Genomic DNA, 24,861 nt, shown 5'->3' with positions numbered 1-24,861 from the left:
GCTTCGGCTTCGCTGAAATGGCGGGTACGCTGGGGTTTAAAATGCCCCTCCTGTCCCCGCCCACGCTGAGTCAGAGCTGCCTTTCAACTAAGCAAACATCTTTTTCTCCTCCTCCCTCCTCCGGCTCGGGGAATGTGGGGCACCCGTCCCCGCCCACGCTGAGTCAGAGCTGCCTTTCAACTAAGCAAACATCTTTTTCCTTCCTCCTCCCACTGTCCTCACACCCAGGACATCTAGTCTTAATGTTTCTTGGCGTTAAAGGAGTTACCAATATAAATAGTAGTACAAAGCTGAGCTCTGGTCGCAGCTCATAGGAGGGTTCCCAGGATATAGCTGTAACGGGACATATTAGTGCCATGGCTTGCCAAAGCAATGTGCTGCTTGGTGGTATATTCTTGTTGGTGAGTATAGGCACAAGGCTGTTTCTTCTGGCTTGCTAACAGTGCCTTTTGAAATGCTAAATGGGTTTGTAATGAGGCATACCCTAGCAAGCCCTGGTCAGACAGCGGGTTGCCTTTGGAGGTAGTTAACACCAATGGGCTGGTTTTGTTCAGGAGCTCATCCTGATTCTGTTGTCATGCTTTTTCATGACAGGTTATTGAAACTAAGCAGAAACCAGTTTAATTTTACCGTCTTTAATGAATAAAACTACAGTATGGCATGTATAAATTTCTGACAGTTCTTCCATGGATATTTTCAAAGATTCCCCAAATCTCTTGTCTCAGCCAAAGTTTATGTGGCTTTAATTTCTATGGAAGGCCTCATTGCCAGGAAAGGGCAGGAACAGTAACTCTTTTTAGTATTTACTATATAATCCATCTCCTTCCTTGTCTTCTCCCCTTTTTGGAGGGACACAGAATGAAAATTATGGTTTATGTTTGAAGATGAGGAAGAGCAGCATTAAGCAGGAGGAAGCCCAAGAGCAGGTTTTATCCATGTCTTGCTTCCTAGTACTGCTCTCGCCACCAGTCCGTGAGCTTTGATCTCCTCCCAAAATGTGTTCATGGATTGGTTGGTTGTTTCTCAGCATCAAGTCTTAGCAAGACCTCTACCTCCTTTTCTTCGTTCGAGGCATATGCCCACAAGGAGTAGAAGGTTATTTTTGCAGGTAGGTGGGGAGAAACTGTGTGGGTTTTATGTGGGTTCAGGGGCCCCCTGCATTTAATTGCCGTAACTTCTGGTTGAGGCTGTAGGCTGAGAAAAGTGAGTAGGAGGGAAACGATCAGCCTTCCCACGCCTTTCCCCAAATAACAGCAGTGAATTTTACCTACACGGGAACTCTTCTGTTTCCCTGTCAAGAGCCGGCTCCTGGGAACTTCACCCATGTCTGCCTGAAATGAATCTTGGCTTTTTAATTTTCCAGAAAATTTAATGATTTTTTTTTTTTAAGTTAGCAATAATTTTTAGGAAGTGTGGAAGTAGGTTTCATCCATGGATGAAGGTGAATTACTCTGCTCTTACTACCACTAATCGCTTGACTCTTCCTAGCCAATTGGTTGTTTTTGAGATGGAAAATCAGTGTCTTTTGGAGAAAGGCATTCAAGCTAAAATCCACGTGTAAAGGAATTTGCTTATTTTGCAGCCATTGTTACACCTGAACTTGACATCAAAACTGTGCAGTAAGTCTGGCCGTTAATATTAAAAGGGGGTGTTTCAACCCAGGATCACTCTCTCTTTTCAATACGTGTGTATCTATGGTTCAGTCTTGAAAACTTTTAAGCCAAAGAATAGAGCAGGTTTATATATTTTATCAAATCTACCTCTTTGTGCATGTGCACAGCACCCTTTAAGAGAACAAGTGCATGCTAACTTGTTTAAGTATTCATCTGACTGTCTGCAGATCTTTCTTTTTGAACTGGGAATATATTGTAATCTTGGTCCCTACTGGGAACTCCTGTTGTCTTCAGGGGCATGAGAGCGCCTTGTACCCTCCAAAGAACAAAACAGATAAATAACTGGCTGCAAGGCACCCCGCTGGGTACATTACTTAAACACGTGTGTTGTAAAAAAGATAACATCCCAAAAGTGCAGCGTGCCAGGTGACTGCAGATCTGCAGCCACCAGCAAGCCATCAGCAATTAGGAAGGGCCTGTGATGTATAATTCACACCCTGCTATTCTGAGTTTACAGGAGGGTCTGTGAAGTTCACAGGGTGATGGATTGAAGAGTGTTAGATGTTTCAATGATAAAATACTGTGAATAGTAATTTGGAGAGAATAATGAAGGTGCCTGCAGAAGTTTACAGAGCAGTATTTTAACTCATCAAGGTTATTTGGATTCTCTTTTTTCTTCAATAGTACTGAAAAAAAATTATTTTTTTTTAAATGTAAGTCTGACTGCTGATTGGCCTGATAGTAAAAACAAATGTGTCAAACTTATAGAAAAAGAAAGCATCAAATTATGTTTATTAAACTAATCCACCCCCAGTCTTCTCTATTCTGGAGTAAGCTTGACAAGAAAAATTGAGCCTTCTCCGACCAAAACTTTACTTTTGTAAAGACTTACTTATACAGACATGCTTTCCTCTTGTAAAGACTTGGTTAAATTTCAGTTAACGAGCTACTTTGTCATGTAGTTAACATGCAAAATGGTTTTAAAAAACACCAAAACAACAGTTTTGGGTGTGGGGTTTTTTTACTTTAAGGAGGATTCTTTGCAGAATCTGATAATACATTGGCTCCATTTCCTACTCATTGTGGGGAATGTGTTGCTAATAGAATGTTACTAGGATAACTCTCCTTCTTCTGAGAACTACTTAATTACGGTTAGCTCCAAGGCCTGGCAGACCCATACATCAACGGTGAATGTAGTAGCAAGATGGAGAGATGCTTTGTAACATCCTGGACCATGAAGGAGATGAGAGACCTACGTCACAGACCTGATGGGATATTTGCGGGGTGGGGATGTAGGCAAAAAAGACGGGAAAGACCAAAAAACCTTGGAAAGCAAGGAGCAAATTTAGCAATTGTTAGCAGTGACTGGAGGAAAGGAGATGAGAGAATGGAAAACAGATGCATACAGTTTTAGATAGTGGATGGTTATGTGCCAGAGCAGGTCTGGAGGAAAGCCTCCCATCTTGGGAGCATGCACACCAATGCAGTGCAGCTTTCTGCCGTGGTTGTTTCCAGAGAATGAGCTAATAAGAATCAATTTGTAGAACAAAGCAAACAAAACTTTGGCTTCTGCTCAGGGGAACTTGACCAATTCTAGTTACAGATCAGGCTTCAACAGAAGCCAAATACTGATCCATAAAAGTATAATTATTCTGTTTCATTTGGAACCTTTTGTTCTGGATTGCATTCAAAACTACTGTAAGCCCCTTTGTGAGATTCTTTTTCTTTCCAGGCAAGAGAAAGAGAGGCCTTTTGATTTAATAGTTCTACTTTGTTTCAATTAAAAAGGAGAAAAAACCTACGTCGTTCTTCCCTTTCTTTCTTAAGAATCTTCCCTTCAGCAGAATAGCAGCCAGCAGGTCACAGTTTAGGATGACAGGTCTAACGCAGAGACAAAGCTGTGTTACAGAATATAAATGGTAGGTGATATTCTGTTTTTAAGATCCAGTACTCTGTCATTTTCAGCTGCAAACTGAATAAAATTTTGTTATTGAAATTGGAAGCTATTACAAATTTCTTGCAAAGCCCAGAAAGCTTGAAATTGCAGATGTGACTTACCTACTGACCTCCTTTTCCTTGGAATTATGTAATGGTGGAAGGAGTAAATTGAAAATGGTATCTTCTCTGAAAGCTTAAAAACAACCGAAAAAAGAGAGAAAATAGTATAGGAGAACAACTGTACAAAACTAAAGCTGTGTTTAAGGATGAAATGAGTGATTTTTGAGGGGATCTGTGATTCTGTGAACAGCATAGGACAGTGAAAATATTTGTTCATCCACTATAAAATGGCATGTCTGCTGAGAATCATCCAGGGCTACGCTTCTGTAATACAGAAGCCCAATATGGACTTCATTAGCATTTATTAGATCGGTGTATTTCACTTAAGTATATTCATTCACTGGCTTATTTAAATGTCTTTTGTGTATTCTTTCATCTCTTTTTAGGTTATTTTTCGTGCAGATTCAAGGATCATTTCTAATGGAGGATCATAAAAGCTGTATTTTGTTGGTCTGCAATGTCCTGCAGCTTTTTATTTTTCCATTATGTATATCAGACACAGCATTTATTGTATTACTAATAACTGAACAAATTCTAAGTTGTCTTGTTGGATAATGGGCACTGCCTTAGAAACACCTCCTTGCATTTTTAGTGCCTTACACTCACAAACTCTTGTGTAAGTATCTACTGCTACCAGTCAACCCCACGGGGAGGTTAGGGCAGGGGAATGGAGAGGCTGAGGTTGACAGTGATTTCTCTGATTCAACTTGGTTTTTAAATGTAAGTCTGACTGCTGATTGGCCTGATAGTAAAAACAAATGTGTCAAACTTATAGAAAAAGAAAGCATCAAATTATGTTTATTAAACTAATCCACCCCCAGTCTTCTCTATTCTGGAGTAAGCTTGACAAGAAAAATTGAGCCTTCTCCGACCAAAACTTTACTTTTGTAAAGACTTACTTATACAGACATGCTTTCCTCTTGTAAAGACTTGGTTAAATTTCAGTTAACGAGCTACTTTGTCATGTAGTTAACATGCAAAATGGTTTTAAAAAACACCAAAACAACAGTTTTGGGTGTGGGGTTTTTTTACTTTAAGGAGGATTCTTTGCAGAATCTGATAATACATTGGCTCCATTTCCTACTCATTGTGGGGAATGTGTTGCTAATAGAATGTTACTAGGATAACTCTCCTTCTTCTGAGAACTACTTAATTACGGTTAGCTCCAAGGCCTGGCAGACCCATACATCAACGGTGAATGTAGTAACAAGATGGAGAGATGCTTTGTAACATCCTGGACCATGAAGGAGATGAGAGACCTACGTCACAGACCTGATGGGATATTTGCGGGGTGGGGATGTAGGCAAAAAAGACGGGAAAGACCAAAAAACCTTGGAAAGCAAGGAGCAAATTTAGCAATTGTTAGCAGTGACTGGAGGAAAGGAGATGAGAGAATGGAAAACAGATGCATACAGTTTTAGATAGTGGATGGTTATGTGCCAGAGCAGGTCTGGAGGAAAGCCTCCCATCTTGGGAGCATGCACACCAATGCAGTGCAGCTTTCTGCCGTGGTTGTTTCCAGAGAATGAGCTAATAAGAATCAATTTGTAGAACAAAGCAAACAAAACTTTGGCTTCTGCTCAGGGGAACTTGACCAATTCTAGTTACAGATCAGGCTTCAACAGAAGCCAAATACTGATCCATAAAAGTATAATTATTCTGTTTCATTTGGAACCTTTTGTTCTGGATTGCATTCAAAACTACTGTAAGCCCCTTTGTGAGATTCTTTTTCTTTCCAGGCAAGAGAAAGAGAGGCCTTTTGATTTAATAGTTCTACTTTGTTTCAATTAAAAAGGAGAAAAAACCTACGTCGTTCTTCCCTTTCTTTCTTAAGAATCTTCCCTTCAGCAGAATAGCAGCCAGCAGGTCACAGTTTAGGATGACAGGTCTAACGCAGAGACAAAGCTGTGTTACAGAATATAAATGGTAGGTGATATTCTGTTTTTAAGATCCAGTACTCTGTCATTTTCAGCTGCAAACTGAATAAAATTTTGTTATTGAAATTGGAAGCTATTACAAATTTCTTGCAAAGCCCAGAAAGCTTGAAATTGCAGATGTGACTTACCTACTGACCTCCTTTTCCTTGGAATTATGTAATGGTGGAAGGAGTAAATTGAAAATGGTATCTTCTCTGAAAGCTTAAAAACAACCGAAAAAAGAGAGAAAATAGTATAGGAGAACAACTGTACAAAACTAAAGCTGTGTTTAAGGATGAAATGAGTGATTTTTGAGGGGATCTGTGATTCTGTGAACAGCATAGGACAGTGAAAATATTTGTTCATCCACTATAAAATGGCATGTCTGCTGAGAATCATCCAGGGCTACGCTTCTGTAATACAGAAGCCCAATATGGACTTCATTAGCATTTATTAGATCGGTGTATTTCACTTAAGTATATTCATTCACTGGCTTATTTAAATGTCTTTTGTGTATTCTTTCATCTCTTTTTAGGTTATTTTTCGTGCAGATTCAAGGATCATTTCTAATGGAGGATCATAAAAGCTGTATTTTGTTGGTCTGCAATGTCCTGCAGCTTTTTATTTTTCCATTATGTATATCAGACACAGCATTTATTGTATTACTAATAACTGAACAAATTCTAAGTTGTCTTGTTGGATAATGGGCACTGCCTTAGAAACACCTCCTTGCATTTTTAGTGCCTTACACTCACAAACTCTTGTGTAAGTATCTACTGCTACCAGTCAACCCCACGGGGAGGTTAGGGCAGGGGAATGGAGAGGCTGAGGTTGACAGTGATTTCTCTGATTCAACTTGGTAGCGAGACTGATTAAAGCTCAGAAATGCATGGCTCCCGTTACGGAAATGTCCTGACGACTAAACCATGACGGCTCTGCCCGGCCTGTGCTGCAGAGGAATTGTGCAGAAGGAACAAGCAAGGAGTGTGCACAAACACACGCACTCTTTGTGCTGGGGACTTCTCGTGACCACAGGCTGTATCTGCAGGGGGAATTTGGCTGGGCTGCCACACCAAATGGGCATCTTTCTGTTCCTCACTAAAATGAGAACCCAGAGAAATTAATTAATTCCGTTGACATTCCATGTGACAGAAAGTAAAACACAGAGGCAGTGAAGATGTGAAGAGACACAAGTGATGAGGCATGCCATGCTCATCCGGGAGCGTAGAGGCTGGTGTAGGTTATCCAGGTTTGGTTTTCCCATGTGCCAGAGGGCATTTGAGGCCACATCTCCTAGGAGAGGCCCTAACCGAAGAAGTCGTCCTCATTCTCTTTTGTTAATTCTGTTTCTTTTTTTTTATATAAAAGAATCAAACCCTGGAGCAGCGGCTTGCATCCCACTGTCCCATGTCACAGAGCCTGCTGTAATCAGCAGGGCAGAGCAGGGCGTTTGCTGTTTCTGCCTCTAATTATTCTAAGTCTTTTATACATAATGAGCAGCTGCAGCATGAGGTCCTGAGGGCACCCCCATTCCTAGTCCAAAATAGCCCATTGTCCAGTTCAGGCTGGATTCAGGCAGAGGAAAAATCAGATCCATGTTTTCTCACTTCTCAGGTGGAGGGTCTTAAGAGACAGTTTCCTCGCTTGCATTCTCACTCTGTTTACTTATATATAGCAGGCATTTGCAGAATACTAAGGAATCAAGGATGCAAATTTCTATGTACATTTCTGTTCCTTAAAGATGTGCCAGTCTGTTGTGACAGGCCAGTGGTATTTTAGCTGGCAGGAATATGGGCTCCCAGCAAAGATTTGGCTACAGTCATGTAGCAGGCATCATGGATGTGTTAGGGATGTTCTTAAATGCTGGACACATAACCTTTTTTATCATAGCTGCTGACTTACTTAGTCTGAGCCCTGTCTGTATTTCTTAATTAAAACAAACAAACAAACAAGCAAAAAACCCAAAAACCCAGTCAAGTATTCCTGTAAGATGCTATCATGATGCTCAAACTGAAGTGAAAATTTATCTGCTGGGTTTTCCAGCCTCAGTGGTCCTTGATTGACCATAGCACTTCTGAAGTAACCAGGAGGGGCAGAGACCAGTGGGATCCTGGGGATGATTTGCTTTCACCTTTGACTGCTGTTAACTTTTTTTCTGGTTCTGTTTGTAAGGATTCTGGTGACTGGCTGTTGTCAGCAGGATTTTTTTTCAGTTGCATAAGGACTGAGAAAACAGTATCTGTCTGACTCTTCCACAGTGAATGGCTTTCAAGTTAAGCTGTGGCTGCAGTTATTGTGCTCTAGCTGTGACACTATAAAGAAAGTTATTAACAGCAATATGTAAATGGGTTTCTATTTTTGTTCCCTGTATTGTTTGCAAAATCTAGGGCAGTTATTCAGTAAGAATCATCTGCTGTTTAGCACTGAGCCTACCAGCATTTGATGCTGTGTGGGCTGCTGCTTTTTTTTCCCCCTTTCTTTCTTCCTTTGCACTGGCTTTTAGAATCCAGCTCCTTTGCAAGTTTGTTTATTGTGGTATATAAGAAATAGAGTAGCTGTGCTAAGCATTTTCAGGCTTCCGGAAAGTGGCTTGGTACTTAAGAATAGAGAATCATCTCTGATATCTGAACTATAGGAGCATTAAAAACAGCTACACAAACATCAAATACCACAGCTGCTATTTGCCTTAGCGTGCGTCTTGCAAATTCCAGTTTGTTCAAAGATCTTTATGGTTTGTGTTTTGTTTGCGTGCTCTGTTTCCTTCCGCTCCCCTCTCCATCGCTCTGGATCTGCCTGACAGCCCTGGGCCCTGTTCACATTGGAAGCTTGTACCGCGTTAATTCGTACAGCCCCCTGAGGGAGAGCACGGGTATGTTGTTTTAGAAACACTTTACTACAGTCATGGCTACTCCCATCTGGAAGAGCAAATTCTTCTAATCCAAGGCATCTGTTTAGAAACCTGATTGCGTCTGTGCTAGAGGCAGGAGCTGTGTTGCTGTTAACATATATACTCTATAAGACATTTCACATGAGACATTTGTTCAAACTTCTTCCTGTTCTGCAAGTGAATTTAGCTCTGGCTTCCCTGAATCCCCTACGGGGAAAGTCGCGACCTGTTTGTCCTGTGACTCATTAGCCACAATTTTATTGCCAGCTGTGTTAGCCTTCAGATGGGCATGTGTCCTCCATAGCACTTTAATTCCATTTCATGCAGCTTTGTGAAAGGCCACCATAACGTTGGGACACCAGTAAGCTGTGTCTCCAGTTTCACTCCTTGCTTGAAGTAGCGGTTAGTTTTATGGAATATGTAACAGATGAATATATAGAAGTGTTTTGAAGTTGTGACACCCGCTGTTCTGAACTGAACTGAACTCGTCCTTTCAAATGGCAGGCACTTTATTTCATTTTTTTGTTTTTAATCTTCAAGCCAAAATTGCTGCTACTGTAGTGGCATAGAAAGTAAGCAGAAATCAGCTAGACTGGTTTTGCATAGATGTAGAAAGATCTGACACAGTAACTTTCCTCTTATTTTTATGGTCTAAGACACATTACCATAATACATATTTTAAGTGCTCTCTAAGGTGGCTTTCTATGCTACAGAAAAGATCTGGTCAGACTCTATTGATTTTATTGGTATTAGTTCAGTGGTAAACTAATAACTGTTTACAGGAACTTCATTTGGAGATGATATTTTGTGAATATTGAGAGTAGCAAGCAAATGGCTTAGTGAAATATCTTAATGCATTAACACAGAAATTAAATTTTCCAATGGAAAATGCAAGAGAAAAGCCATTTCTTTATAAGCAGATCTATTATTCTGGTGGTGGCAATTACAGTAATTCTCTTGAAATCAAGTTAAAATTACATGCCTGCTTCATTATGAGAAGAAACCACTGATTGCAAAAATCAGGGGAGATTCAGTGGAAAGTTAAAAAGACTTACATATGCAGTGGGCAGACCTGCCTTGCCATGCTCCCTGCTCCAGCATCTCAAGAGTAGGTTTTGTGCGGATGTTCCCTGGATTCATGAGGCCAGGATTCACACTCCTGCTTTGCCATTGTTTTCCCACATGACCTCGAGCCCCTTTATATATTTTCTTTATATACCATGCTGCTGTCTCTGCAAAATAGTGTGGTGTTGCTTTTCTAGCACCAAGGACATTTCAATAATTGCTTAATGTTAATTTGGAGACTTCATATGCTAAGAAGCTAGAGATGCAGTCGTCCGTTTTATTTTATAAAGAAAGAAATATGAGACAGAGCCAGCTAAGTAACTGAGTCAAATGATGGGCTGTCAAAGATTAGACTCAAGGTGTCTTGATAGCTAGTATCTTGACCAGCATAATAAAATTAAAGTGGTGTAAATGTTTTCTGATATTACAGTATATAATCTGAATGCCATAAAGTAGATTTAACACTGCTTAATATCTATGAAATAATGGACATAGGCAAAGTATTTGGAATATGAGGCAGGTTAGGGACTAAAGAGGTGCTTAGAATTTAATATTCCCTGTTCAAGGATGATCTTTTCATTGAAATACTCATTTAGTAAGCTCACCTATACTGCCTTCTAAGGGGGAGTGTTTCTACTGCTGATTCTGCTTGTACAGAATTTCATTATGTTTACATTGTTTCTCCGTGGCAGCTCGAGTTTTCTGTGTCACCAAAGGGAACCAAAGATACATGTCAGCTCAAGTGCCATTGATCAATTGCGATGTGATGGTAGATCACATCTTAAAAAGGAAGGAAAACCCTTAACGTTAAATTGTTGCCCTTGTAAAGTTGGGAGAACTTTGCTCGTGACTTGAGGATATCTATTCATTACTGGTTCTTATCAGGTAAGGAATATTAATGTAGTATACAATAACCAGATAACAAGTTCAATTTCCTGCGGGATTTTTTCCTTTTCATTTAATTCTGAAATTACGGCCAATCTCCCTTCTCACTGAAAACATCATGTGTTTTATTATTAAATTTATTATCAGGTTTGTTTATTAATTAATAACAATTTGATCCCTTAGTTAGCGAGCTGTACCATTTTCTTTGGCCAGCCATTTTACTTTTCAGAATAGCTAACAAAGGATTATGTCTTCATTTTAAAGTTCTTCTCCACTGGTGTTGCATTGATGTTTCTCAGAAAAGTGGCCATTACGAAGTGTGCACAGTTAAGTTTCTCTGTATGCTTTGGGTCCATTTCTCTTTACAGTTTCATCGGTGTCATTTTAAAAACACAACTGCTTGATTACATTTAAAAGTATAGAAATGAGGAGGCAGCAAGTCAACTCATGTTGACTGTTCCAAAAAGGGCAGTAAGACTCATGTTCCTATTCTTCAGCAATCAGTTTTCCCAGCAAATGGCCACTTTGGTATTATTGATCTAGTAAGCTCCCAAACACAAATGATAATTGTGCATACAGAACATCACATCACTTGTCCACTCTCAGCTTATCCATGAAACAGTCTGCATATTTGGTACCTACTCTCCTTGGGAAAATGAGATAACTATAGGAAAGGCATAGTTGCTCCTTAATGTTTTAAATTATGACATTTATATACTAATGTAATGTTTTCATATGTAGTGACTTCCCGGAGGGAAAACCCTGACTTACCAAAATTGCAGAGTAAATAAATCACAAAAGGACAGGACAATGGGGAAGCTAGTGGAGAGAGTGAGGAAGAAGTAAGGTTAGGTTGAAATGACTGCTGCATGCAGAATTACTGCAGCTTTTTTGGGTAGGGAGTACAAAAGCGTCGTGTTTGACTGAATATCCGTGATACCAGGGAAGAACAGACTGAATGCAATTTGCACAGCTATGAAGAACTCATTCTTTCACCATTAAAGACAAAGACCTGAGCAATATATAACAGAAAGCATCCCAAACTTGATTAGATGCAACTTACTCGATCTCTATCCCATGTGCCTGACCCGGGATATACATGTGAAATTGTTAACTGTCTGTGCCAAAATTCATTACTCTGTTGCCTTCTCTGACAACTGATTGATTGCTGACACACAGCCTCTATGCAACAGGTTGTCTTTTGTTTTAATACTTAAGTTTTTAGTTGTTTCTCTTTCCTATTGCACTGCTTCTATGGCTTCAGTCACTTTTGCAAGCCATTCTCTCGAAGGAGGGCAGGGAGGAATAGTGCCATACTCCTACAGCTGTGGTGGTAATGGATAGTCCTTTCTTGCAGAGTTCTCTTAGCTCTGTCTTCCTTCTTGTTGGTTTTCAGCAGGATTTTGACATCAGATTGCTCTAATGCCAGAAAACAGACTGTAAGAATGCTCACAGCAAAAAGCACGCCTGAAGTTTGAAAAACAGAAAATAACATGGCTTTTCCTTTTTGTTTTATATGCAGTTCTAGATTTCAGGCTGTCTTGTGGGACAAACGAATCTGAGATTTATTTTGGTGTGGGCTGGATCCAGCTCGGACAGATCTGCCAGATCGTTTGCACTGGTCAGGCAGACCCGGGTGAGCCTGGGCTTGCTTGCAGCCAAAGCAAAGACACACGGTCAGGGTCAGCAGTATGCATGGTTCCTTTGCGCCTTTTTGCAAAAGGCCATGTATATCGTTCAACTTTCCCTTCTTAAACTTCCTTGGAGTTGGAATGGATTTGGCATCTTTCTCACTTACATGGTTTTTCCCCTGACGGGAGTGATTGGAAAAATTTTCACATTCCCATCAGTCCCTTCTTAAATACATGAAAAAGGTCCAAAGTGTCTCCTTCTTAATAACCCAAAATCTCATTTAGGCCACTTGGATTTCTTTTTTATGTTTGGCAGACAGCGGCATCTAATTTGGCTTGCGGTGATGGAGTAATAAAATTCCTTCCACTCATCTCAAAGACATCTAGAACATGCTCCACCTATAGTTTGGCTGGTAGCCACTGCATATCTATCTTTATTTGTTTTGCCTTCCCCAAACAGTTTTTCTTCCCAAAAGGCTATTTATTACTTCTGTTTCCAGTGAAGAATCAATCTGGTTAAATATAGCCTGCTGAAATAGGAAAATCTTTTAAGTCAAGATGTTTAGAAGGAGACGGTATAAAGTTTTTCATGTTTAAAATAAAAAATGAGTACTGATGCTGCTTAGCTATAACTAAGTTCATAACTGGGGTTGCTACTCATGCTTGTAACCTGCAAACCTAGAAAAGTCATGGAAAAACTTTTCCCTCTATGACTGGTGCAGTCTTCCCCTTCTGGTTGGTGATCTCAGGATCTTAATTTCTTCTCATTTCCTGCGTTGACAGTGAAGGAGAGACCACAGACATCGAGGTGAGGAGCACTGACCGTGATGGAAAGTATGGTGCCATTTTTCTCAGCAGCTCTTGAGTGCCAGCAGGGTCAGACACTCTCAGCGGGGCATTCCCAGGAGCACATTGCTAACGCAGACAGAGCTGCAACCGCAAATGCTGAGAGTTTGTACTGGAGATGTGCATCTCCCAGCTGAGTCCCCCAGGCAGTTCTAACCTCCGGTAACACTCATTTGAGAGCAAACGTGGGAAAATCAAGTAAAGGCAGGGTTCTGCAGTTTGTATCTTTGCAATGAGCCTTGCTCTTGTCATGCAGTGGCTCTGCAGATGGCAGTCTGCACGTTGCCACCAGTGTCTCTGAGAGCCACCTGGTCTCCTGCTTCTTTGTCAGCTTTTACTCTGTCACCAGTTTCAGTTGGTACGGTCTTGCAGAGTGAACTTCTTCTCAAATATGGGATGTGAGTTTGGTTTACATTTTTGGCTACTTGGGAAGAGGGACAGGAGGCTTTCTGCCTTTTGCTGTAAAGAAAAATGTGAAAAGGCTCACAGTTTTCTGGGCTTTTGGTTTTCTGGGGTTTTGTGTGTATTTCCTCCTATTTTGTGTTATTCTCTCTAAAGTACTGCTTTGCTTATCACAGCATTTGTGTACATATGTGCCTTCTCACCCTCTTGAGCAAGTGGGAGCCAGCATGACTGACCTTAAAATGGAGCACTGTCACGGTGCATGACAGAGTCCCGCTTCCCAAGAGGAAGCTGTGCCAGCTGACGTGTCACAGAAGTGCTAGGGCTCATTTGAAACAATAGGTGATTTCCAATAGTAAACGGATCTTCTCTGAAATGACCATATAAGTTTAGGAAAGAGAGTGTATCTTTTTACTGTTGTTTTTTTTTTTTTTCCCATGACTGTAGGAAAAGGAAATATTTTAACCTCTGGTCAGTCTGATGTCCTGCTGTTCTGGAGAACATTTTTTGTACCGCTAAGGCTAAGACCTTAGCCTGTCGCATAGACATCCCTAGAGAGCAAGGCTGACGTGCTGTTGAGACCTGAGTTAGTCTGGAAGTAGCTTGCAGCCTTTGCTGGACCAGTCACCGGGCTGTCACTCAGCGCGGTGATCTGTGTGGGCCACTTCACCCTCCTTAGGTAGGCTTTGCTGCCCTTGCTCTCATTTGTGCTGCTTTACCTAGACATGCTGCCTGACAGCAGTCACTGTGCCACTGCTGTGAACTTGTCCTCAGCTTGTTTTGGTTTGTCCTTTTGTTGTTGCTGCTATTAAATTCAGGAGGGAAAGAGCATTATGAGATACTCTCACTTAGTGTTTCTGGAATCTGGAATCTTTTTTGTGCATAGGGTGGGTAGAAGAGAGAGCACACAGATGACCTCCTTATCATCCCATGACCAAGTGGCTACAGCTAGGAAAAAGAGACTGGGTGTATCTTGATGCCGTGTCTATTCTGGGAACTTCTAGATGAACTTATTGCTATGTTTATGCTGCTGGAGCTGGAAAATAACTTCTGGGCTTACAGTGCTGGCGGGGAACTGGCTTTTAAATAGATGTCCAAGTGCGAAAATTGACTCATTTACCAAACTGCTCAAGAGATGCTCCCACCTTGGAGATACTCAAAAGCCATCTGAACATGGTCTTGGGTAACCAGCTCTAGGTGGCTCTGCTTGAGCAGGGAGTTGGACAAGATGACCTCCAGAGATCCCTTCCAACATCAACTATTCTGCGATTCTGTGAAAGCCTAGTTTGGTGTTAAGGGCTTGACCCAACCCTTCAGCTGAGAGTTTTGTCATCTTCATCCCAATCCATCCTTCTCCTTTCTTCTTCCTTGTTCATCGTATGACTTAATGACATGCAACACCAATAGCAGTGGATGGTGGTGTAAAATAAGTAGCACCCTGAGACACTGTCCTCACCAATTAGCCTAGTAAATTCACTGACAAGGGCAGACTGTGTCTACAGCACGTGGCTTTCTCTTTTTACACCTTTGCTTGTGAATGCAAATTAGTGAGCTTGTATTTAGTGAACAATGATTATTTTATTATGTTACATTAATTTTTTCTTCTCTTGTAGGTAGCGTTCATTGCCATAAAGTACCATGACTTTGATTCACATGCAGTCATGTGAATGCACTTTGCTGTTTTTATAAGTCATTAAAGCTCACCGAGTCTGGGGTTTTGTTCTGTTTCCCATGCAGTGCCTGTGGTGTTCGGTTTCCAGTAACACATGGTGTTTATATTCATGACTGGCATTACCGTTGTGATGGTGATAGGGTTTGTGTTTCTTGCCTTGCTTGATTTATGTTGTGGCTGGCGTGCATGGCACGCACATGTCTCGAAATAGAACACGGCTGTTTTTTTGTTTTTACATTAGAAGCACTGATGATTTAATTTAGTGTTTTGAATAATCCTGCATTTGCAGGGAAACCTAGCTGTGTCATGTCCCTCCTTTGATAACTCTACTAGCTTCAGACGTTTAAGGCTACACTTCAAAATCACTCTCTGTAGGTGTGTGTGGTTTTAAAATGTCTCATGTGGGTTTCCTGCTTCCCACCTTGTCCTTAGCTCTTCCTACTCCTTATGTCGCTCTTTGCTTTCTGCCAAGATCTCTCCCCTTCCCACACTCTTGCTAAGAACCTTCTCCTTTGCCATCCGAAAGATCCTGTGATGCTTCTGCCTCAGTGTATGGTAGTGGTGCAGTCACAGCAAGGATCACCTGAATTACAGGAGTTAGTTTTAAATGACCTGCAGTGGTATGACCCAAGGTGCAGTGGGATGGACCTGAGCACAGACTGTGAAAGCAGCCCAGGCTGGGCAGGCTCACACTGCTGGCCTCTGGGGTGTTACACTGAGGCTCCTACTGGTACCTGAGCTGCCTGTCCATGAGTATCTTAACTATGCTGTGAATGCATTACAGACCAAAAAATAGGAAAGCTAAGCCCAGCACTTTGGGAATTTTCTCCTCTTGGCTCTGCATCTTAGCTGCTCCTCTCTCCATTTCACCTCACTCTGCCTTTGCAGCTATGCAAAGCACTCTGCAAAAAGCATCTAGATATCCTGCTCATGAAGGTCTCGCAGCCCACAGTGGTGGTGGTGGTTTTGGTAAGGGCCAAGCTCAGGCACAGGCTGGCATCCCAGTGGCAGCAGCAGCTAGACCTGTGTGCCCAGGCTGTCCTCCACTGCCTGGCAGCCCTGGGCTCTTGGGTTCAAGGATGCTCCAATCCATGCATCTGCCTTTCCAGTTCCCCTGCCTGGGTCTTGGGCAAGAGCAGGCAAGTAGCAGGCTGGCCCCTAAGCAGAGGGAAGGATGGCAGGATCTGGAAGCTACCCACGCTCCTGTCCTGTCATCTTTCTTCCCTGTCAGCATCATGAGCCATGTAGGGCAACAGGCACAAAAATGAGTTTGCCTTGTACAGCTATGAAATCTTGAGCCAGTCCTTGCTGGAAATAGGAGCTGAAATAGGAGCTTAGGAAAGTATTCACCTCTACCCTATAACACAATTTGTGGTACTTTTCAACCAAAATTAAACAGGAATAATTTAAAAAAAACCTTATAAAATGAATGATAACTCCCCTTTTCTTGTCTGTCTTTCCCAGAAATAAACAATTTTTTTGTCTTTTTTGAGGTCATACCCTGGTTACTGCTGGACAAAACCCAATCAGATGGTAAATCTGAAGGCAGTGACGGAGTGGAAAATATATCAAGAGCTCTGAAGCCATTACAACATTTTAATTACATGCTAAACTGGTTTTTCCACAAAGCAGTAGCCTTCCAGATGAAGGGACCTGGGGCTGATAATAGTTGCTGACGCCCAGGCTGCAGATTGTGTGGTCAATCCCTTCCAGTCAGCTTCAGCTAATAGTACTTCTAAACCACTGCCTTACTTATCTCATGATATTTTATAGCTATAATAATTATTTCATTTGACCTTTTGTTGACCACTGTCATTTACCCCACATTTTGGCACAAGGAAGGCCTATTACTGGCATTGTGTTCCCACCAGCAAGGAAATGCCTTGCCCTCTGAAGACTGACAAATAGTTGGCTTGAGTTGTGCCCTTCATCACAATCATCCATCACCATCGTCCTTTAATAAAATCTTTTCATTGCTGAGGATAGTCTGACATGAAAGACTGAAGTGTGGAGTGAGGACCTAAGGGTAGTGGGGAAGCTGTGTGTTTAAATTCTAAGACTCCTAGTCTGGATAAGATGCAGTGGCAGGACTGGGAGATGCTCCTGCAACCTCAGTGTGTGCGTGTTGTGTGTGTAAGGAGATACAGCGGGCTTCGTTTTTAAAGAAAAGCTCTGACTAAACACAGGATGAGAATCATATGCTGTTCCCTGATGGCTATTGTAAGAGAAATCTACTTTTTTGCTAATTGCTTCTGGGCTGTTGGGTATTTTATAGGGAGAAGGCTGAATTTAAGGATTACTGGGGCTAATAACAAAATGAACAGAAGTGGCATGGCACAGTACTACATACACTGGTCCCATTTCCTCCCTTGCAGGTCATTAGCAGGGTTGGGATCGATAAACCTGGTTGTTGTCTCTGCTGCTGGAGCTGCAGTGCTAGCAGAAGCATGTTGAGGGAACAGATTAGGCAGGAGGAATAAAATGTGATTTAGTGGCTTTCAGAGCCACTCTGTTCTCTGTTGAGAGCAGAGGACAGAGAGGCTTCAGGCTGGGTTCCTGTTTGCAAGGGCTGTTTTCTCTGACGGTCGTGTGCTGTTCTTTCTCCAGTCTCCTGCCACAAATGTGTCTTTCCCCTCTCTGTCTTCAGTTCCCAGATCAGTGCTCTGTCCTCTGCCATCTCCCACATGGTCCTTTCCATACCCTGATGAGGTTTTCCATTCCCTGAAGCCTGTGTGTCCCAGGCAGTGTCTTCTGATAGCTCAGTGGCATAGCTATTTGGCTGCAGAGCAGGTCACACAGCTGTCTCAAGCCTATGATGGAATATGCTCAGGTGCTGCAAGAGGTGCATATGTTACTTGGTTAGCTGACATGGAAGAGGGGCAAAGGGATGGGCCATGCTGATAGATGCCTTCGTGTTAATCACAAAGTGTGCAAAAGCTGAGTCGTGCAAAGGACTTAACATGTAACCAATTCCGAGTAGGTTTCCGTATAAAGAGGAAAAGGCATGTGCCAGGTGAAGCTCTTCCCCTTATTGCCAAGAGTCAGGTCCATGTTCAAGAGTGAGAAGAGACTTGAAGCATCTAAAAAAATACTTGTAATTCATTCCTTTACTTTAGATAAAACCAAACTTCTTTTTCCTTGACTTCCCTCTCAAAATTATCAAATTGGCTTTGTTGAAATTGTTTCATGCATCCCGCTTTCCTCAAACAAAACACTCATTCCGAGAAGCATCTCATGTAGTAAAATGTTGGCTTCCTAACAGGGGTGTCAGACAATGTTAACCTCCCAATATTGCTACTGGTTCATGTGCAGAATGTGTTTCTGATTCCCATCATGCAACCTTTCCAGGTTTTATTCTCATAATAAACCCTTTTGTAGTGCTCATAATTGTAGTTTTCTAGAACTTGGCCAGAGCTGCAACTGTGCTGTCCTTGGAAGTGCAAGACAAGGATCAAGATGAAGACGATAGCTGCTGAATTTGAACAAAGAGCAATTTGCTGGTCACCTGTAGAAGGTTACAAGTTTGAGAAAATGTTGTAATCAAGTAGTTTCAATTTGAAAAGGCATAAATCTGTGTGTAGGCTGGCTCCATAGGTCTCTGCTGATTACTTCATCTGCCTGGTTGAAAATACTGCCGCGATTTAACTTCTAGGAATGTCTGATCCATTTATCTGGCCTGATAGTAATGAGGAATGGAGGGGGCAACCTTCAGTCATTTATCCATGTTTATTAGGACACTATGCTAGCACTAAGTTTCTGAATCAGGCATGAGAAGGCTCAGGGCATCCCTGTGTAGTATTTTCAGATATACCCATTGCTATCTGAACGTCAGAGCAGCAATTGCTCTGTATTCCTCCTGTTATAACACACAGCTGTTACAACATGCACACAAGCAAAGAGTGTGAACATGTCCACAAGTGAGGAATTTGCAATTTGCCCCATGCTGGAAGAGGAACATGCTTGCAACAAGATACATTTTGTTACTGCCACAAGAACTGGAGACATTTCCTATTTGTACATTACATATTAGCACATACTTAAGTTGCTTAGCAAGCAATACAGACATCTCTTAAGATTTCAGTTGATTTCAAGTGTGTTTCTTTGGGAGGTTTACTTTTATTTGTAAATATGTGAAATCTTGATTTATTTTTTGTGTATTTTCTCAAGTGTTTAAAAAATGACAAAGTATGTTTTGATTCAGACATCCCTGCATTCCTGTCTTGCTTTTTTCTTGTACATTTTAGCTTCAGTCTGACTAACAAAGAAATATTTAATGCAATATGTTTGGTTGATGATTTATTGGAGTTGAAATGTAGAAGGAAAATAGGAAAAACATGCCAGAATTGAAATGTGTTTCAGGATTTTTGCAAAAAATGCTTGTGAAAATATTTTTGTTGTCTTTGCTTTCTGCCTGAAGACATTGCAGGGAATTCCAACTGAAAACATAGCCTCTGCAATTTGCCTAAAACATGTTGGAGTTTTATTTTACAAAGAAGAAACAATTCCAAAGTGCTTGTTATTTACACTTTGAATTTCTCTTCCTGTTGAAGTACAGCTTGATGCAATAATCAACTTCAAAGAAGAAATCATCCACTTGATAAGTGTTCCAATATACAAGTATAGCTTACGAATTTTATATTTATATAAATGTGTGTGCATATATGCATTTTATCTTAGATCTATATAGACATAGTCTGGTGCTTGTCTTACTGAATAGTTCTAAATTTAGCATAATGGCTGTGTTTGATTGCAAATCAATATTTTCAATGTTGTAACTATCAATTAGAACCTTTTTCCAGTTTAAAAAAAAAACACCTTTGCAGTACAACATTAAAATTGATTAATTGAAATAAAGGAATCATTATTAATACTTGTGATTCAAATAATTGTGCTTTCAAAACAGTCCATGCTGCTTTCAGAGGGCTTTCCCGGTCCGTCCTGGGCAGATGGGAGCAATTCGGTTTCCCTGTTGCAGTAGCAGAGGTTTGCCTCAGTTGGCAAGGGCTGCGCTTGTCGTCCAACAGAAAGTTGGGCGGTGCCTGCTTTGCAGCCTTACTGAGAGGAGCTCCTGAGCGCTGTAGGTGTATATTTTTATAGTGTTTCAGGGGCTAAGCCAGCTGGAAGGTGTGGTACAAATGGGAGGTTTCATTTCTGTAGTTCTTTAGAAGGTGAGCAAAAAAAATAAGCAGTGAGTGAAAAGTGTGCACAGCTGGGAGATGAGTAGAGTAAATCAGTGTAGATTTCCTTCTCCAGTGAATGAAGAGTATAAAAGCCCGATGGTAAGTCTTCACCAGGACAGCCAAGTGTGTTAGGTCATGTACAGCCAGCACTGCTGCACCCAAGCCTTCGCCCCAGCAGCACGCAGTGCCATCGCGCCTGGCTTTGTGCATTGCAGGAGCGTCTCTGCCAGGCACACAGTACAGGGCAAGGTGCTGCCAGCCACGGGGCTGGGGTGCATGCAAGCAGACCACCGAAGCGGGAGTGAAAGCTGTGGCAGGCAGGTTAAGGTTGTTCACTAGAGAGGGACTTTATTTTGTGACTGCACTTTGGCAGCGGGGGAAGCGGGCAGAGGAGTGTGGTTTTTCTGCAGTGGAGTTAAGACACAAGCGATGTTATTGAGCTGAGAGGTTGAGGAATGTGAACAAAATGGGAAAGTGTTGATTTTATAGCTGGGCTAATCTGGTCATTGTGTAGGAGTGCCTTGTTGTTAATGATGGCTGATAGTATTATCATGCCACCACCAGCTCCCAGCGTACTGTAAATTTTCTGGACATGGGGCAGGGGTGGGGGGATGAAAGGCTTGTGGTGTTTTTTCACCCTTTCTAATATCTGGAGGGGATGAGGCCATGCTCCTCAGGGCTTTACATGTGATAGAGGCTGTAGCATAAGGTGGCATTAGGGGTGGTCGTCTCCTTGCTGTTATAGGGCTGGGACACCCCTACGTGCCTCCCCATCCCTGGACTTCTACCCCAGAACTTACACAAATATCAGCAACAAATTTTGTGACACTTTCATATATTTTTTTCTCTTTTTTCCCAAGCATCCTCTTTGCAGACATAGAGGGTTTCACAAGTCTGGCCTCCCAGTGCACTGCTCAGGAACTGGTCATGACGCTGAACGAGCTCTTTGCCAGATTTGATAAGCTAGCAGCTGTAAGTTTTCTATTATAATTCTGATATATTTTTTTTCCTGTTGCAAGAATGACATACTGTGCTGGTTCACTGGATTTTTGTAAATATTCACTGCCCTAAAAGGCAAGCTATTGCAAGCATGAATATAAGATGAATACTTCTCTCTCCTTTATTATTATTATTTTTTTTTTAGGAGAACCACTGTTTACGTATCAAGATCCTGGGTGATTGCTATTACTGTGTGTCTGGGTTGCCAGAAGCAAGAGCTGACCATGCACACTGCTGTGTTGAAATGGGAATGGATATGATAGAGGCCATCTCGTAAGTACCATATTCCCCATGGAGAATTTCAGAACAAATAGCAAGTAGATTCTCTTTCCCGTTAGGCCTTCCTTACATTAGTAGCAAGGTAGCCAAACCAGGGAACTGATGCCAGCAAAAAGGGAGATGAGCTGGATCAAGAAAACAAAATGCAGTAAGGGTTTGACAGCAGAAAGACAGACACTTGAGTCCATTACAGCCATGTGGATATCAGAGCTCAATCTCCTGATGGGAAAGGCAAAGGTTTCTGTAATTACTGGAAGTCTCATTCCCAAAGGAGGATTCCAGTGAATTACAGAAATGTGAAATCAGAGGATTAATAATAACTTTATTACATTTCAGTCACTCTTCACTTATCTGTCTTTAAACCAGCTTTTTACTCACCTTACAATTCCCGTGCTAAGGTCTGTCTTGTCTAGTTTACCTAATCCTTCTCCATATGTCCCTATGCCAAAAAGGTCAGATTCAAGACTTTCTTACTTTAGTTAAACTAATTATTGAAGAAAACCATAAAGTTGGTCTGGCACAGACTGGGATAGATCCATGGTGCTTTTTCCTTTATTTCCACTTAATTCCCTACTTTATTTTTTTCGTTTAAAATCTGTTCTGAAGCTTTGCCTGTTCCTGAGGTCAGACTAGCAATCCTGTGTTTGTCCAGACCATTCCTGTCTTTAGAGAGTAACAAATATGAGACCCATATCTAGTTATATTACTTGGAGGATTGCAGACAGTGTTGAATATTGTTTGCATCGGACATGAGCTTTCACAGGCCAATTCTTTCAGAATTCAGGGAGAGAAGATTTATTTAGTCATCTTGAGTGTATAAACTAATTATTGAAGAAAACCATAAAGTTGGTCTGGCACAGACTGGGATAGATCCATGGTGCTTTTTCCTTTATTTCCACTTAATTCCCTACTTTATTTTTTTCGTTTAAAATCTGTTCTGAAGCTTTGCCTGTTCCTGAGGTCAGACTAGCAATCCTGTGTTTGTCCAGACCATTCCTGTCTTTAGAGAGTAACAAATATGAGACCCATATCTAGTTATATTACTTGGAGGATTGCAGACAGTGTTGAATATTGTTTGCATCGGACATGAGCTTTCACAGGCCAATTCTTTCAGAATTCAGGGAGAGAAGATTTATTTAGTCATCTTGAGTGTATGCAAGTTTAGGCACAAAGTTCAGTCAGTTTTGGATGGTAACTGAGCTGACCTTAGTATCTACACCATCCCTGCTGCACAGAGACTCTGCTTCTTTTTCCCTTCTCTTTTGTTTTTTATTTTGTGAAAGCATCTTTTAAAGTATCAGTGGTACCAACAGAGAAGTAGAAGATTTCTATGCAGTTCTCCTCTCATTCCGTTTGGTAAATTGATGGAGTTTCCACTTGATAAAAACTAGAGCTACCTATTTGCTGAGCTTGATACAAAGTACATCCTTACCATTTGAATTTCTGCAAGGATATGAATACACACCCACGCTTTTCAGCCTTGTTTTTATAACACAGATACATAGTTTGAAAAGCAGTGTTTTCACCCAGGAGACCCCATTCAAAGAGCAGTATGCAGCAGCATTCCCTTGCTTTGTATACAGTGTACACTGTCAGGACTTCCTACTTTTACTTTCCTGGTTTTAAATTCTGTTGCTTTGCACCAGTCTCCTTTTGGGGTTTGTATGCAAAACACAAAATAAAAGGAGTTGCAAGTAACTAGTTTTCAGTAGCCTTTGAAAGGATGCTGTTTCTTCCACGTGAAGTACAATTAAGTGGCAGGTGACAAAGTGTCTTGTCAAACACGAGAAGCAGTGATTCTTAGCCACCAGCCCTACAAAGAAGATGTGTACATTGCCCAGAAAAGTCTCACTTTCTGCAGTAGTTGGCCTGATGAAATCCAGAGACCTTGACACATTGCTGTGTGATCCCCCACAAGGCTGAGTAACACCAGGACGTCTAGACTTCATTGATTAACTGCAACCCACTTTACCTTGAAACAGACATGGAGCTCAAGTGCACTCGATGTTTGTTTACAAATAGCTCTTCAGCAGCCTTTAAAACTTGTTTCCCACTTGATGTATGATGAATGCATTTAACAATCTTATCTCCTAATAAGTCTGGAAGGTGACTCTGTTCTCACTACTACTGCTTCCCTCTCCCATCTCCTCCTCCCCTAAGGATCAAGATAAGAGGTTTCACAATTAGGGTAACCAATAGCTACTGAACATTTGATTGCAGATAACAAATAGCTACTGAACACTTGATTGCAGGCTTCACCAACACTAGGCTGATTTCATCTGTGCACTATAACAGCAGGAAGTGTTACCCCAGATCAGAAAGATAGAATTATATTCACTGTACTGCTGGTATAAATGAACTAAAAAAAAGGAAGGTAACAAAGGATATTTCATTTGTCTATAAAGGATAACCAAACTCATTTGTTTGCTGCAAAGTCTGGAGGAAGTCACCTTTTCATCAATGACTCTACTGGGAGAAGTTCCCTGGTCTTGTGTCAGTAATGTTGCTTGGCAGATGGTGCAGTAGGGTTTGGAGCACTTGTGCAGCATGTTCTTCCTCCCTCCCCAGTGCCGTACCCACACTGCAGCTGCTGTTATCTTTGCAAGGGTTATGGCTGCAGCTGCATTTTCATTACCCCAGTTCCTGTTGCCTTCCCAAGTGTTGTGGTTGGAGCTCTTTCAGTTTGTAAGCCTGTGGCACCTTACCCATACGCAGCTTCCCTTTCCTGCTAGAGAATCTCTGCTGCTTGTTAATAAAAATAATGAATGTCACTTCAGCAAGTAGATAGTGAAACATAGGATAGGGATTGTAAGGAAAAAAGAACTGTAAGAGGGTAGGAGTTGTTTCAACAAGAAGTCACCCTGAACAGTCTTTTAAGGGGCATATTACACTGTGAGGAGTAAACTAGAGTCCAGAATTGGTCTCTTTAATCATTCATTTTCATTAATAACTAAAGCATAAATATTAGATCTGTGTTGATGTTAGGAAGCTGGGAGGACTTACCTGTCCAGAGGATGTTATCTAGAAAGGACTAGATGAACCTGAAAACCAAAGAGGTTGAAATTTGATAGGTATAAAGTACAACTTCATGCTGCAAGGAGCTAACAACTCAAAAGAAAGGACTGTGCTATGTGATGTAGGTGAATTTGCCTGTGAAACATTGTCCTGTGAAACATGGACATTCTGGGAATGATGTGATCAGCAATAACGAGAAGCAGAGTTGTTCTGATGGCCTCATCAAGACTTTCCCCTACCCACATTCCTAAATATATTTTCCATGTGAACAGCTCTTGAAGTTAACTTTTGCCCTAAAAGGGCAAAACCCACAAAGTATTCCAGCAGTCATTTTGGGAGTAAGCAGAGCATCCAAAACCTCATTAAAATCAGAGCTTGAGTATTTGTAGCTGCCTGTTTGGAGTGACTGCAAT

At 41.4% G+C, this 24,861-nt stretch overlaps 1 protein-coding gene across 1 annotated transcript in view; it reads left to right on the top strand.

The window, feature by feature from the left end:
• ADCY5 (adenylate cyclase 5) overlaps positions 1-24,861 on the top strand; it is a 234,247-nt gene that overhangs the window by 153,031 nt on the left and 56,355 nt on the right. The window contains exons 4-5 of the mRNA XM_009274991.2: positions 21,016-21,127; positions 21,300-21,427. Of these exons, the coding sequence (XP_009273266.2) occupies positions 21,016-21,127; positions 21,300-21,427 (240 nt within the window). The remainder of the gene's footprint in view (positions 1-21,015; positions 21,128-21,299; positions 21,428-24,861) is intronic.

This window comes from Aptenodytes forsteri, unplaced genomic scaffold (assembly GCF_000699145.1).
Source record: "Aptenodytes forsteri isolate BGI_AS27 unplaced genomic scaffold, ASM69914v1 Scaffold255, whole genome shotgun sequence".
In the NCBI taxonomy this organism is placed as follows: Eukaryota; Metazoa; Chordata; class Aves; order Sphenisciformes; family Spheniscidae; genus Aptenodytes; species Aptenodytes forsteri.
This window is presented reverse-complemented; position numbering and strand designations above follow the sequence as displayed.